At 55.0% G+C, this 12,130-nt stretch overlaps 3 protein-coding genes and 2 non-coding genes across 5 annotated transcripts; 1 reads left to right on the top strand and 4 right to left on the bottom strand.

The window, feature by feature from the left end:
* Positions 1-23: 23 nt before the first annotated feature.
* Positions 24-2,273, bottom strand: CAOG_06986 (hypothetical protein; the record flags this gene model as incomplete). Its single annotated transcript, XM_004343660.2, has 3 exons — positions 24-332; positions 424-1,368; positions 1,515-2,273. 3 exons carry the CDS (start codon positions 2,271-2,273, stop codon positions 24-26), a joined length of 2,013 nt encoding a protein of 670 aa, XP_004343710.1.
* A 340-nt stretch (positions 2,274-2,613) lies between these two features.
* On the bottom strand, positions 2,614-3,902 carry CAOG_06985 (hypothetical protein; the record flags this gene model as incomplete). Its single annotated transcript, XM_004343659.1, has 3 exons — positions 2,614-3,290; positions 3,393-3,578; positions 3,827-3,902. 3 exons carry the CDS (start codon positions 3,900-3,902, stop codon positions 2,614-2,616), a joined length of 939 nt encoding a protein of 312 aa, XP_004343709.1.
* Positions 3,903-7,101: 3,199 nt separating this feature from the next.
* On the bottom strand, positions 7,102-7,217 carry CAOG_09766. The gene has a single exon (XR_889839.1). It is a non-coding gene; the product is annotated as a 5S ribosomal RNA (ribosomal RNA).
* Positions 7,218-8,214: 997 nt separating this feature from the next.
* Positions 8,215-11,753, top strand: CAOG_06984 (sodium/hydrogen exchanger; the record flags this gene model as incomplete). The annotated part of the gene is made up of 2 exons (XM_004343658.1): positions 8,215-8,535; positions 8,946-11,753. 2 exons carry the CDS (start codon positions 8,215-8,217, stop codon positions 11,751-11,753), a joined length of 3,129 nt encoding a protein of 1,042 aa, XP_004343708.1.
* Positions 11,754-11,997: 244 nt separating this feature from the next.
* Positions 11,998-12,113, bottom strand: CAOG_09761. Its single transcript, XR_889838.1, has one exon. It is a non-coding gene; the product is annotated as a 5S ribosomal RNA (ribosomal RNA).
* Positions 12,114-12,130: the final 17 nt, after the last annotated feature.

Here is a 12,130-nt window from a genome sequence, read left to right as displayed (position 1 = left end):
AAATTGCCCACACACCTTGACCGCTAGTTCCAGTGCACGGTATCGGCGGCGGCTAATACAGATGTCAGCTTGTCGGTGGATGAAGAGATGGTGGTGGCCGAGGCGGTGGCGCTGGAGGGTTGTGCTGGTGCAGGACTGCGAGAAATGCTGTTGCTTCGTACTGGAGGTGGAGGCTGCTGCAAAGTGTCTGGGCCAGGAGCTGCTGCAGATTTGGGTAGCGGCTGGGCCAGCGGTTTGGGTTGGGACGAGTATTTTGGAATGGGTTGGTGAAGACAGTCTCGAAGGACGACGATTCCTGGAGTGCGTTGCACGAGGTGAACCGGGAAGGAGAGCTGCGGGTGGGGAGGTTTGAGAGTCAGCGCGTGCCTACAAAACGCTACATGCACCAACACACACACACACACACACACACACACAACTTACCTCAACATCCATGCCGGCTTGAACAGCAAGCCGGACCATAATGTTGTAGGTAACGCGAATCAATCTGCTTGATACGACGCTGCCGCATACATCGGCACCACTCATCCACTGTCGGTTGGATGGCACGCGGATGGCGACATCAAAGTTTCGGAGGGTTAGGGGGTCGACGCTCGAGTTGGGAACGGCATACACGAACATGACAAGATCTTGGTCGAGATAGGCCTGCGAGTCGGCGGCTTGATAGTGGATGCATTGATGCACAGAGACGAGAACGCCAGAGATTTGCCGGTTGCTGCCGTTCGAAACCTCGATTTGGATGGGAATCGGTGCGTCCAAAAAGTGCACATGTTTGAGCGACGCGGACAGGGTTGCCGGCGCCTTGCCTCCAAACAAGAAGGTCTTGCTCACAGAGTAGGTTGTTGGGTCGCGGTAGAGCAGCTCGGGCGAGATGTTCTCCACCACTCGAAAACTGGTCGCATGCTTGTGCACCAGCCTTCGCGCGCTCAAATCGGCCACATACAATAAAGCCGTGACTGTGTACTCGATGGTCGAGCCCGGGTCAACTTTCTTGGGGATGATGCCGCCCGTGGGCACAACCCACATGGACGGCTTGCCATGCGTGGATGTGGCACTGGCTGTCTGAGTGGGACGCAGCTCCATTGTCGTAAACGCCAACGAAGGTTCCAGCTGAAGGGGCCTCATGGAAGGGTCGGATGCCGCCTCGTCGTCGACAGCATGGGAGGTTGGCGCCGAATCGCCAATCTGGCTTTGGTAGAGGTGGCGGAACGAGCCCGGAAGGCACATGCCCAACGGGACTTCGAAAGGAAACACTGTGCTTGTACCACTGTGCAAGAGAGGATCCTTTGTTTCGTCGTTCAATGTTCTAGACCAGAGAGAGTGCGTTTGGTGATAGAAAACGCGTTCCGCGACGACGCGGCGCGAATCCTGTCAACCAAAGAGAGAGAGAGAGAGAGAGATTGGGAGGAGGGGTGAGATATATATACCTCATCAAGAGCGGGCCGTGCTTCTCTCAAGCACAAAACCAGACCATCGCCACACAACCAGACACCACCGACAATCTCAGACCGTACACCAATATCATCGACAGGGACGTAGTCGTGCCAGCAGGCAATCTCGCGCCCGACCACTTGAATTTCCAGCGAGTGCGTGACTGCAGCAGCGACAGCTTGCGATGCGACTTGGCTGAGTGCCATACGAGACGTCGATCTGGTCAAATTGTCGAGTGTCTCAGAATCCTTGTTGGTGGACGAAACCTTTGTTCCATCCGAAGGGTTGAAGTCTCGACCCTGAGCTGCGGACGACGTGCTTGTGCCGGCCTGTGCAGCATTGTTCGATGGGACAAACAGCTCAACGACGGTCGCATCTTCAGCAGCAGTGGTGGTTGCGTTGGCAGAGCTCGGCCAAAGCGGGACGACCGCCGATTCGGAGCCCGTCGCAGCCGCCGCAGCCGCCGCAGCCGCCGCAGCAGCAGCCAGTGCAGCAGCAGCAATCGGATCGTCGTCTGCAGCTGCGGCTGCCGAGCGGTGGTAGCGCTGGTAGTGCGCGACGCGGTCGTCACTGAAGCTCTGCGCCACGGGTGAACTCGCTCGCGCAGGACCAGAGGAGCTGCCGCCGCTTGGTAGAATTGACGACAACGATGGGTGCGACGTGGGTGATAGCGAGCCGGACGCCACGGCAGCGGTCGGCGTGACTGGACTGACCGCAGCAGCGGAGTCGCCTGCAATGTCGTGGTACCGCTCACCCTGGCAGACGACCGTCACGACGCCGGCGAGAGCATCACCGCTGCGGACAACGCGTCGATTCAGGCCGACAAAGACAAAATCGCGCATGATGAGGGAATAAGGCTCCAAACTAACAGAAAAGAGGGGGAATGAGCTCGGATTCTGAGCGAGCGACGGAAAATTGCATTTCAGAATAAGTAAAAAGCACTCGTTCGTTGACAAGGATGGATGGAACGAGAAGGAGGAGACAACCACGCAACTGCAACGAAATACAAAAGACATTGGAGTGACTGCAAACGCTTTCGAGGTGTTGGGCGCTCATGTCCAGCAGCTGCTTCTCGGATGGAAGAAGTCTTGAACGAGTGTGCAATGTTTGCGTGAAATTGTCATCAAAGTCATGCGATAGGACGAATGTTCGGTATGGCGACTGAGGTTGCTTACGCGCCTCTTAAAAGAGAAGACCAGCCTGCTCTTGTCGTCGCAAGGAACCGCTTCCCGCCTGCTTGGGCTCGCGTACGGGTGCAAGTTCCTCCTGTTGTTTTGAGGTGGCGGCGGTTGGGTTGACATTCTCCGAGCCGGCATTGGCTGCTAATCCATTTGAAAGTGGTCTTGCGCGTTGCTGTGCTTCCCCGCTCTCCAGACCAACAGGCGCCATGCCGCTCAACAAAGCAATCTGCGCACACTGTTCCATCAGCGCCACTACGGGACCTTTGCCAGCTTGGAGCTCTTGCAGCAGCGACGATGGTTTTGGAGCCGCGGCTTTTGGTGCCCGAATGCGCGATACTGGGCGACTTGAATGCACAGTTGAAGAACGGTTGTTAACAGTGGGAATCTGGTCTGCTAGCACTAGTAGCTGATCATGGCGTGTGATGAGCGACGCTACGTGCTGCTCGTGAGGCTTGGCTGGTCCGAAAAATACTTCCTCGTCGTCGTTTTCAACTTGCTGCGTGCACTCATTGTGGGCACTACCCAGCGTTACACTACTCACGCATAATGTGTCGACAAGGTCGGCCTTCAGCGTGATGAGGACATCGTCTTCTTGCAGCACGACGGTTTTGGGTCGTTCTGGAGATGTTACAAGATGGTCTTCCACCGGCATTGTTTCTGTCGCGAGCAAGTCGATGTCTGCCGATTGTTCAGGTGCGCAAGCATTTAGTGAGTGAGTTTGCTTCAATGAGCCAAGCTTACGAGTCTGAAACGATTGATCAATGGCTTGTTTGGCTGTACCTGGGAGCACGCTTTCAGCGATTCCAAAGCTCGATCTTCGGCGACGGTTTCCATGTGCAGATAGGCTTGAGATGACGGGCGACATCATCCCTGGGGTTGAGGCGGGGATACGACGCGCGTCGGTGGTCTTGTCTGAAACCGTTTCGTGGACGGGCGAGTCGATCGCCAGCAAGTGAAGCCGCGCATCTGCAATCCCGCCGCCAATACCAGCATCAAGCGTTGGACATGTGAGGTCAGTTCGTGCATTGAAGCCCGGTGTCTGAGACTGGGGGTTCTACATTGTGGCTGTCGGAGTTCTTGTTGGCCTTTGACAGGTCTTTCAAAACCGTTTCAACAACGAGAAACTCGTCCTTTTGGGACCAAAACGCTGGGTTTGCCCTCGATCAGTCAAGGTCTCGGTGAGTAACAAAGTCAAAACTTGCCATCGCTGGGACGGAAGCCGCAGAGGAGCGGAGAGCTCGCAACGAGCGAGACGTCGAGTGCGTCGAGGTCGAGCAAATCGTCGCTCATCACTGAAGGAAGAAATGACTTAGACTGGGCCTGGTACAAAGGCAGTGAATGTGTGACAAGGTTTCCAGTCTCGTGAAACAAGTGGCCACCATCGACACTGAGGTAAAGCTCTCAACTGTCCTGCAAACAATGCCGTGTTTCCTGTCGTATCAAATAAAACGCGTTCAGCGAAAAATTCGAGCGAGCGTTTTGGGATTTGAGCGGACCACATTGACCGTGTCCCTATTCTGCTTGCTTTGATCCGGAATAGAGTGTTGAAGGATTTCTGTGCAGCGCAAGATTTGAGTCGGCAGCGTCTCTAAACCGACTTGGTCTGTCCAGGAAAGGAACAACAATCACACAACGACAAACGCTGCAGGGGGGCTTCACATGGTCGCGCTTCGGCCTCAAGTAACAACTCGCAAATAAACAAGGAAAATATATTCTCATCCGAGGTAGCACTGTCAGAAAACATCGAAATGTGCACGACATTGGGGAAAACGTTCAACGCAAGCACGCGAGAACAGCTTGCTCGGTGTCGGCAAGCAGGGTTTTGACTGCGGGATGGAGATGTTGGCGCTCGAGACCGCGCATCACGGCCGCCGCATTCGGCATCAAGTCGTGGCCGCGGACGATGCTGACATACGTGGTCCAAAAAGAGACCCGATTGTTGCGGTCAAACGAGGAGGTTGCTTCGGCTGTCAGCTGGGCGAGCAGAGAGTTCCAGAGCACGTCCGGGTCGTTTTCCGAGTCCGCGAGCACGCGATCAACCATGGCCATGGTCTCGTCGTTCTCACTTGAGGCCAAATCACTCGCGAGATCTTGTGCTGGCGCGTCGGAACCTGAGCCACTCGAGAGGTCCGAATCTGCGGCCTCCGTAGTTGGATTGCTGCTGGCACTCGCTGGGCTGGTGTTGTTGGTGCTCGTGCTCGCTTCGAACAGGCTGCCCTTGGCAGCCGATGCTTGGTCTTCGTTGTTGCCTGGGGCGAACAGGCTGCCAAAGGCATCGGAGGCATCTGGAGTAGCTGGATCAGCGGCAGCAGATGCTTGGTCTTTGCGGTTGCCTTTCTCGTTGACGATTGGTTGCTTGCAAATGTCACAAATGCGTTTGAGATCGCCTTTCGAAAACGTGCTAAGGTCATCGTTCGTCATGGTCGCAAGCCTGTCAGCAGACCGTTGCATGGACCCTTCAGGCTCGCAATGGTGCGCGCTGTGGGCGGCGGTTTCTGCTGAGATTCTTTGCAGAACGCTTTGAAGGTCGAGACAAAGTACCACTTGCGCTGCTGGAGGGCTTGGATCATTCTGAAACGCCGTGTGTCTATGTCCGTGCTCCTGAGCAGTCGGTGCAGAATCAAGTACGACTCAATACACGGCAGCAGCGTGTAGATGACGGGCGCGCCAACAACTTGTGTGATCCGAGCCTGGGCGGTTGGGAGATCGGGCGAAGCGGCGTACATGTCACTGTCTCTGAGAAAGACGTGCTTGAGCTTGGCCTGCGTCAGAATGTTGGAAAGATTCTGCTTGTTGACGGCACCTGACGTGGTCAGAAAGTGGAAGTGCTGGCCGAGGGTCGTGTACTTGCTGTAGAACGCCTGGTCGTTCGTGCCTTCCAACACGAGCAGTGGCTTGCTGCTCTTGACCTGGCTGAGGGCGTCGAGGATTGGATACAGGGAAGCGCGACCTTGCTCGTCCTTGGGCAGTTCGCCTGTCAGCTCGACGGCCTTGCCATCCGGAGTGAGGAACATAATCTGTTGATCCGTCTTCAAGCGCGGATCGATGATGGCGCGCGAGTTGGTGGCGACAATGAGCTGAATGTTGTGCTTGGCGCACGTGCTGACGAGAAAGTCATACAGCTTGGCCGTCACATTCTCGTAGAGCAGTGCTTCGAGCTCGTCGATGAGGAAGATGCGCGCAGCGAGTCGAGTCGTGCGCAATCTTCTTTCCGCGCGCGTCGTCTTGCGCAGCGTTGATGGTTGCGCCAGCGGTCAGATGGTAGAGAAGCGTCAGAATGGCAATAATCTTCTGCAGCGAGCCGGCGCAGGCACCAATGTCAAGGGTGGCGCCACGCTCGGTTACGGTAGCAATTGCAGGTCCATCTTTGTTTGGTGCAGCGACCGTGGCCTGGAAACCGAGATGATGGAGTCCATCGTTCACAAAGTCTTTTGCCTGAAACAGGCGCCAACGTAGATACTGAACGCCAGCGGTCAGGAACGGCTCATTTCTGTGTAGTTCTTCCGACAGGTCTCCCCACTGGTAGGTTGGAGGCATGAAGGCGAAGCGGATTGGGGCGAGCGACTCGTGGTTTTCGGGCTTGTCGTGGAGAAGACCGTCTCTGAGCGAGTACTGCAGCACCACGTTCTCGTTGGTGTGATGGTACGTGGGGTCAAGAAACGTGCCAGTCAGGGTGAATTTCTTGTTTCGCGCGCCGACGCGAACGAGCGTATCTGGCGCCTTGTACTGATTGACGAAGAGTCGGTCGCCAAAGAGGTCTTGTAATTCGCCTGAGAATTTGAACGGGTCGCTGTCAAAGTGCTTGGAGCTGGGCACACGGGCGTTGTGGCCGCGCAAGAAGATGAGAATTGCCCAGAGGATTTGCGTCTTGCCCGAGCCGTTCGCGCCAACGATAATCTTGGGGCTGGGTGTCAGGGTGAGCGTGATATCCTCGAACTTTTTAAAGTTCTGGAGGCGCAGCTGGTGCAGACTGAGGTACAGTAAAGAATGAGCGATTTTGCTCAAGGCCGCTATCTATTGCAAACATCATCACGACACATACCGAAACTCTGACTGCGTTTCAACTTGAGTGGCCGAATCCATGAAGGGCGTGAATAAGAAGGAAGAAGCGGCGGCGGCAGAATACAAAAAAAAAAAAAAAAAAAAGCGCGCGAAAATTTTGCAAGAAAGCCGCTCAAAGAAGAAAAGCCAAGACTGCATGCAAACTGCAATTCGAATGGTTTCAGCTTGAGGCTGTCAGCGAGCTGAAAGTACTTGCTGACGTTGCGACTCATCATTATCGGTCGTTTAACTTTCAAAGTTTCCGAAAATGTTTCAAAACTTTCAAAAGTTTTGGAGGAAACAGGTTGCCGGGCAAGGCATGTACCGCTACCTCCATGCAGGAGAGAGAGAACGAGTGAAACAAAAAGGGAAAAGAAAAACCTGAAGGGCATCCAGGAAACAAAAACAAAAAACGTTAAGCAAAACAAAGAGAGAAAGAAAAAAAAAAGAGTTACAACAAGCAGTATTCCCGCGTGGTCTCCCACCGCAGTACTAACTACTCTCATGGTGGTTTAACTTCGCAGAGCGGAACGGGATGCGGTGCATTCCACCAGATATGGCCGTAACTGAAATACAGTAGTTGGGTGTTTGGCTGATATGTGAGCATGGAGCGGGGTGAGCGAGCGCAGACAAAAAGGATGAATGTGTTCAGTGACAACCTCGGCTTCAAGCTCGTCACTGAGTCGACACACCCGCCCCGACCCTCCATGAATCAATGTCAAATATGTTTTGCAACGTCATTGTCGTCAAGTGAGTCGGATGTTTGGTGGAAATTTTGATCTGGACGGCTTGGAAATTTTGCAGAAAGTTGTTTCGAGTTCTGCTGAGCCAGACAAGCTCGTTCGGCCCAAAGTCGAGTTTCTCTGGGGTCCTAATATCGTCCAGTTAGCGAAAATAGTCAGGTGTTGACAATACGAGGCCTGGTGTTGGTTGGCCAGCCGTTTGAAATGCCGGAAAGGTCGACAATGCGAGATTGCTGCAAAAGGTAACACCTTTTCAACGCCATCCGGTTTTCGACCAATCACGGAAAATCAAAAACAGCTGCACGCCCACGCTTTCTTTTCCAGATTGAACACGGACTTTACGTGAATGTTTGTCAGGACCCGAGTCGTGTCCGTCCAGCCGGCAAAGGTAGCCGGTGGTAGTTTCAATAAGGATTTATGTGTTCTGATTGTTGTTATTGCACATTTTGTAGATCTATCCATCAATCGACATTTCCTGGCCAATAGATATAAGACCCAACCCATGGGATAGCGGAGTCGCACAATACTAGGCAGGTTTCCATGTTGGGATGCTGAAACTCAGCGAGAAAGGGAGAGGAAGGTAATTTTTTCTTTTGGGTAAATCGAACCGGGTCCTGGGGATTATGGATCGACCTGAATAACGTTCTGAAATCCTCAAAGCTGTGCATTGATAGAAATGCATGTGCTAGCGTTTGAAACACTGCTTTCAAGCACCTTTAAGGATGGATTGGTGGAAACAGCTCCCATTGGAAAAAATCCAAATCAGAAAGTTGAAGAGGAACAACGCTCACTCCTTTGCTTATCATCGCCGTTGTTCAATGCCGACCCCGACTATGCTTGCGGCGGCAAGTACCGCAACAGACTGGCTGTCAGCGGCAACCGGCGCGACTGCGACGAGCATCACACAAAGCGGTGCGAATTCGAGCAGCAACCCCAGCAACCCCACAACTACTCTCGACCCGCATCATGGCGGAAGTGGCGGTGGTGGTAGCGAGCATGGTGCTGGGTTGTTCGAGGGCGGGAACGTGCTTGCAACGCCGTATACGCTGTTTGTCATCCAGCTGCTGATCATTGTGTCCACTTCTCGTATTCTGGCCGTGGTTCTTCGCAAGCTCAAGCAGCCGCTCGTCGTCGCAGAGGTCTGTGCTCATCCGTCGCGCTGTGTTGTTTGATGATTGCTATTGGTTTGCAATGTTGAAAGTTAGGAGGGTGGTGAAGGTAAATTCCCCGAAAAGGAAGTGGAACCGGGATTGGAGCAGGTTTCGACCCGGTTTTCTCCGGGTCAGGCCAATGAAGCATGTGACGGTCGCGGTGTAAACAACCAGCTTGATGCAGGGAAAGGGGATTGGATGATGGACAGCCGGAGGTGTGTGTGTGGGGAGGGGAGGGAGAGGGAAAGTAAAGGAAGCTGAAGCGGGACGGGACACGTGAGTTCCGAACTCGTTCTGGTAAAAATCGATGATGCCATTCGAAAACAAACAAAACAAAACAAACAAACCAAAACTCACTTCCTGCCTCCTCTGCCCTCCTTCGTTCATTCAACCAACAGATCCTCTCGGGAGTGCTGCTCGGCCCAAGTGCGTTCGGAAAAGTCGAATCGTTCCGGAACACAATCTTTCCGGCATCCTCAATGACCGTGCTGAGCATGTTTGCCAACGTCGGCCTGGTCTTGTTCATGTTCATGATTGGTCTCGAACTCGACATCGGCCTGCTCACCAAGAACTCGCGCAACTCCATCTTCATTTCGGCCACGGGCATTTCGTGCGCTGCCATTCTGGGCTGCTTTGTCGGCTACGTTGTCCACGACGTTTACGCACCAGACACCAACTTTCTCACCTTCATGCTGTTCCTGGGCGTTGCAATGGCAATCACGGCTTTCCCCGTGCTTGCGCGCATCCTCGCCGAGCGCAAGCTGCTCAACACACGCGTCGGCATGACGACCATTGGTGCCGCTGCCATCGACGACGTTACTGCTTGGTGCTTCCTCGCCTTGGTCGTATCCATTGCACACGCTGGCGGCAACCCGCTGACAGCTCTCTACACCATTTTGACGGCGGTCGCGCTCATCCTCTTCCTGGTACTCGTCGCGCGGCGCCTGATCATCCGCGGCCTCGTCTTCCTCAAGAAGGGTCGCGGGCTGTCGCACATCACCATCGTGCTGTCCTTCTTGCTCATGTTCCTGTGCTCCTTCCTCACCGAGATCATTGGCATCCACGCCATCTTTGGCGCGTTTGCCTTTGGCGTCATTCTGCCCCGCGACACGGGCCTCCCGCACCTGCTGATTGAAAAGATTGAAGACCTCACTCTCAGCATTCTCATCCCGTTGTACTTTACCGTGTCTGGCCTGCGCACCGACCTCTTCCTCGTCGCCGACGCCAAGGCGCTCGGCTTTACTCTTCTCATCATCTCGGCCACATGCACCGGCAAGCTCGGCGGGTGCTCGCTCGCCGCACGCAAGCTAGGCAACTCTTGGCGCATGTCCATCACCACCGGCATCCTCATGAACACGAAGGGTCTTGTCGAACTTGTCGTGCTCAACATTGGCCTTGATGCCGGCATCATCACCCCGACCGTCTTCACGATGTGTGTCATTATGGCTCTGGTCACAACGTTCATGACCACACCTCTGACTTACCTTGCATACCCACCGCATCTCGTGCTCGCCGACGCCGTCTCAATGTCCGCGCCACAGCCGCACCAGCAACATCAGCAGCAGCACCAGCAGCATGGACACGGGCACCCAGCTGAAGACGTCGATTTTTCCCCAATGTCACCCAACAGCCTGCCCAACACCCGGCTCTGCTCGCTCGTGTACAGCCCCGATGTCGACAGTGGTCTCTCGGGACTCACGATCGCGCTTGCCATCTCCAAATCCCGTCGCAAGCGGCGAGAGGTGCACGTCATTCACATGACCGAGATGACGGAATGCCCATCGTCCTTCATGCGCTACATGAGCTCGAACGATTCGCTCTCAGGCGGCCAAAACCAAATCGCGTCGGCTGTGCGCACGCGCGCCAAGATCCTCGGCATGGCCGACATCACGCAGGTCATTACGTTCTCGTCCAACGCCTTCGACCTGGACTTGCTGGAGGCTGCCAAGACACTGTGTGCGCACGTGCTTGTTCTCCCGCTCTCCGGGACCGAGTTGGCCAACTGCACCAATGCTGTGCGAGTGGCTGGTAGCGAAGTGACCCTGGATGCGCCCAAGGGTTGGGAGGCCGCGGCTGCTGCAAGCGGAGACGTGTTGCCACCGCCATATTCGACCTCGAGTGACATGCATCAGACGATCGAACTTGGCACGCGCGAAAACTCGGTGCCTTCTCAGGACCAGATTGACTCGTGGGGTCTCTTCCCCGCGCTGCCAGTGGTGGTTCAGCGCGTTTTGCTCAGCAACGTTGCGCACTCTGCAGTGGTCATCAATCGTAGCATGAGCGCAAGCCCACGTCGAGTGCTCTACGTGTACACTGGATCTCCGGCCGACCTGCTCGGTATCTCGCTGCTCGGGCACATGGCCAAGCTCAAGGACATCAAGGTCTACCTACTGCTCGCGGACGAGTACGCCGAACTTCCTTGCGGCGGCACTGCATCCGACAACAGCCGTACCGACGTTGCCACGCTTCGCCAGGGCGCGTCCGGCATGTTCTCGCGAGCGGCGGCGACTGTCTCTGCGTGGGCCGACAGCAGCAACACTCGCCAACATACGCGACTCCTTGACGACGACGTGAGTGTTGACGGCGACAAAAACGACGACGACGACGACGACAACGACAACGACAATGATCAAGACGCGAAAGGCAACGCGCACAAGAGCAGTGGCAACAGCGACCGACTTCAGAATGGAGGCGACGGCACAGCAGCCCGCCCATCCTTCGACACGCCCTCCGAGAGTGGCTCTGCAGCAGAGTCTGACAACGCCGGCCGCAAGACACTCAGTCAAAACGACCTCCTCTTCCACGTCTCTCAGCATGCTCGCAGTATCATCAAGACGGTTCGCGAGCCCGGCCTGACAATCGTCGAGGCTGTGCGCGACCAGCTGACCAAATCAGCCTCCGACCTGGTTATCACCGCGCTTGATCTTGACGGTTCGGTTGCGTGGAAGCAAGCGCATGCCAGCAAACGCGACCTTCTTCCCTCCACCTACAGCACAGGCCCAGTCGCCCGGCGGCCGCATCCCAGCGCCCACAAGCCTGTCGGCCTCTCTGGCCGGCGCGAGTTGCAAGCGTACCTCTTTGGCGAGTGCACCATGTCGCTCCTGCTCGTGCACAACACGCACAAGGTGCTGTCCGACGCCTCAGCCCGAACAGCAGCACGCCTGCCTGCCAACCCTTCTGGAAGTCTCGCGGACGACGCATGTTAACAGTTACTAGTATGTGACAACAAGATGGAGTACAACGAAGAACCAACCACGAATATCGTATCAATACAGTGTTGTTTTCGATGGATTGTTTCTCAACACGAGACTATGAGCGATAACGCGATGAAATGAGCGATAACGCGATGAAAGAGAGAGAGAGAGAGAGAGAGAGAGAGAGAGAAAGAGGGAGAAAGAGGGACATGAAACAAAAACAACAAAAAACAAAAAACGTTAAACAAAAAAAAAAGAGTTACAACAAGCAGTATTCCCGCGTGGTCTCCCACCGCAGTACTAACTACTCTCATGGTGGTTTAACTTCGCAGAGCGGAACGGGATGCGGTGCATTCCACCAGATATGGCCGTAACTGAAATACAGCAGT

This window comes from Capsaspora owczarzaki (assembly GCF_000151315.2).
Source record: "Capsaspora owczarzaki ATCC 30864 unplaced genomic scaffold supercont2.13, whole genome shotgun sequence".
In the NCBI taxonomy this organism is placed as follows: Eukaryota; class Filasterea; order Ministeriida; family Capsasporidae; genus Capsaspora; species Capsaspora owczarzaki.
Note: the sequence above shows the minus strand (reverse complement) of the source record. Positions and strands in the feature narration are given on the sequence as shown.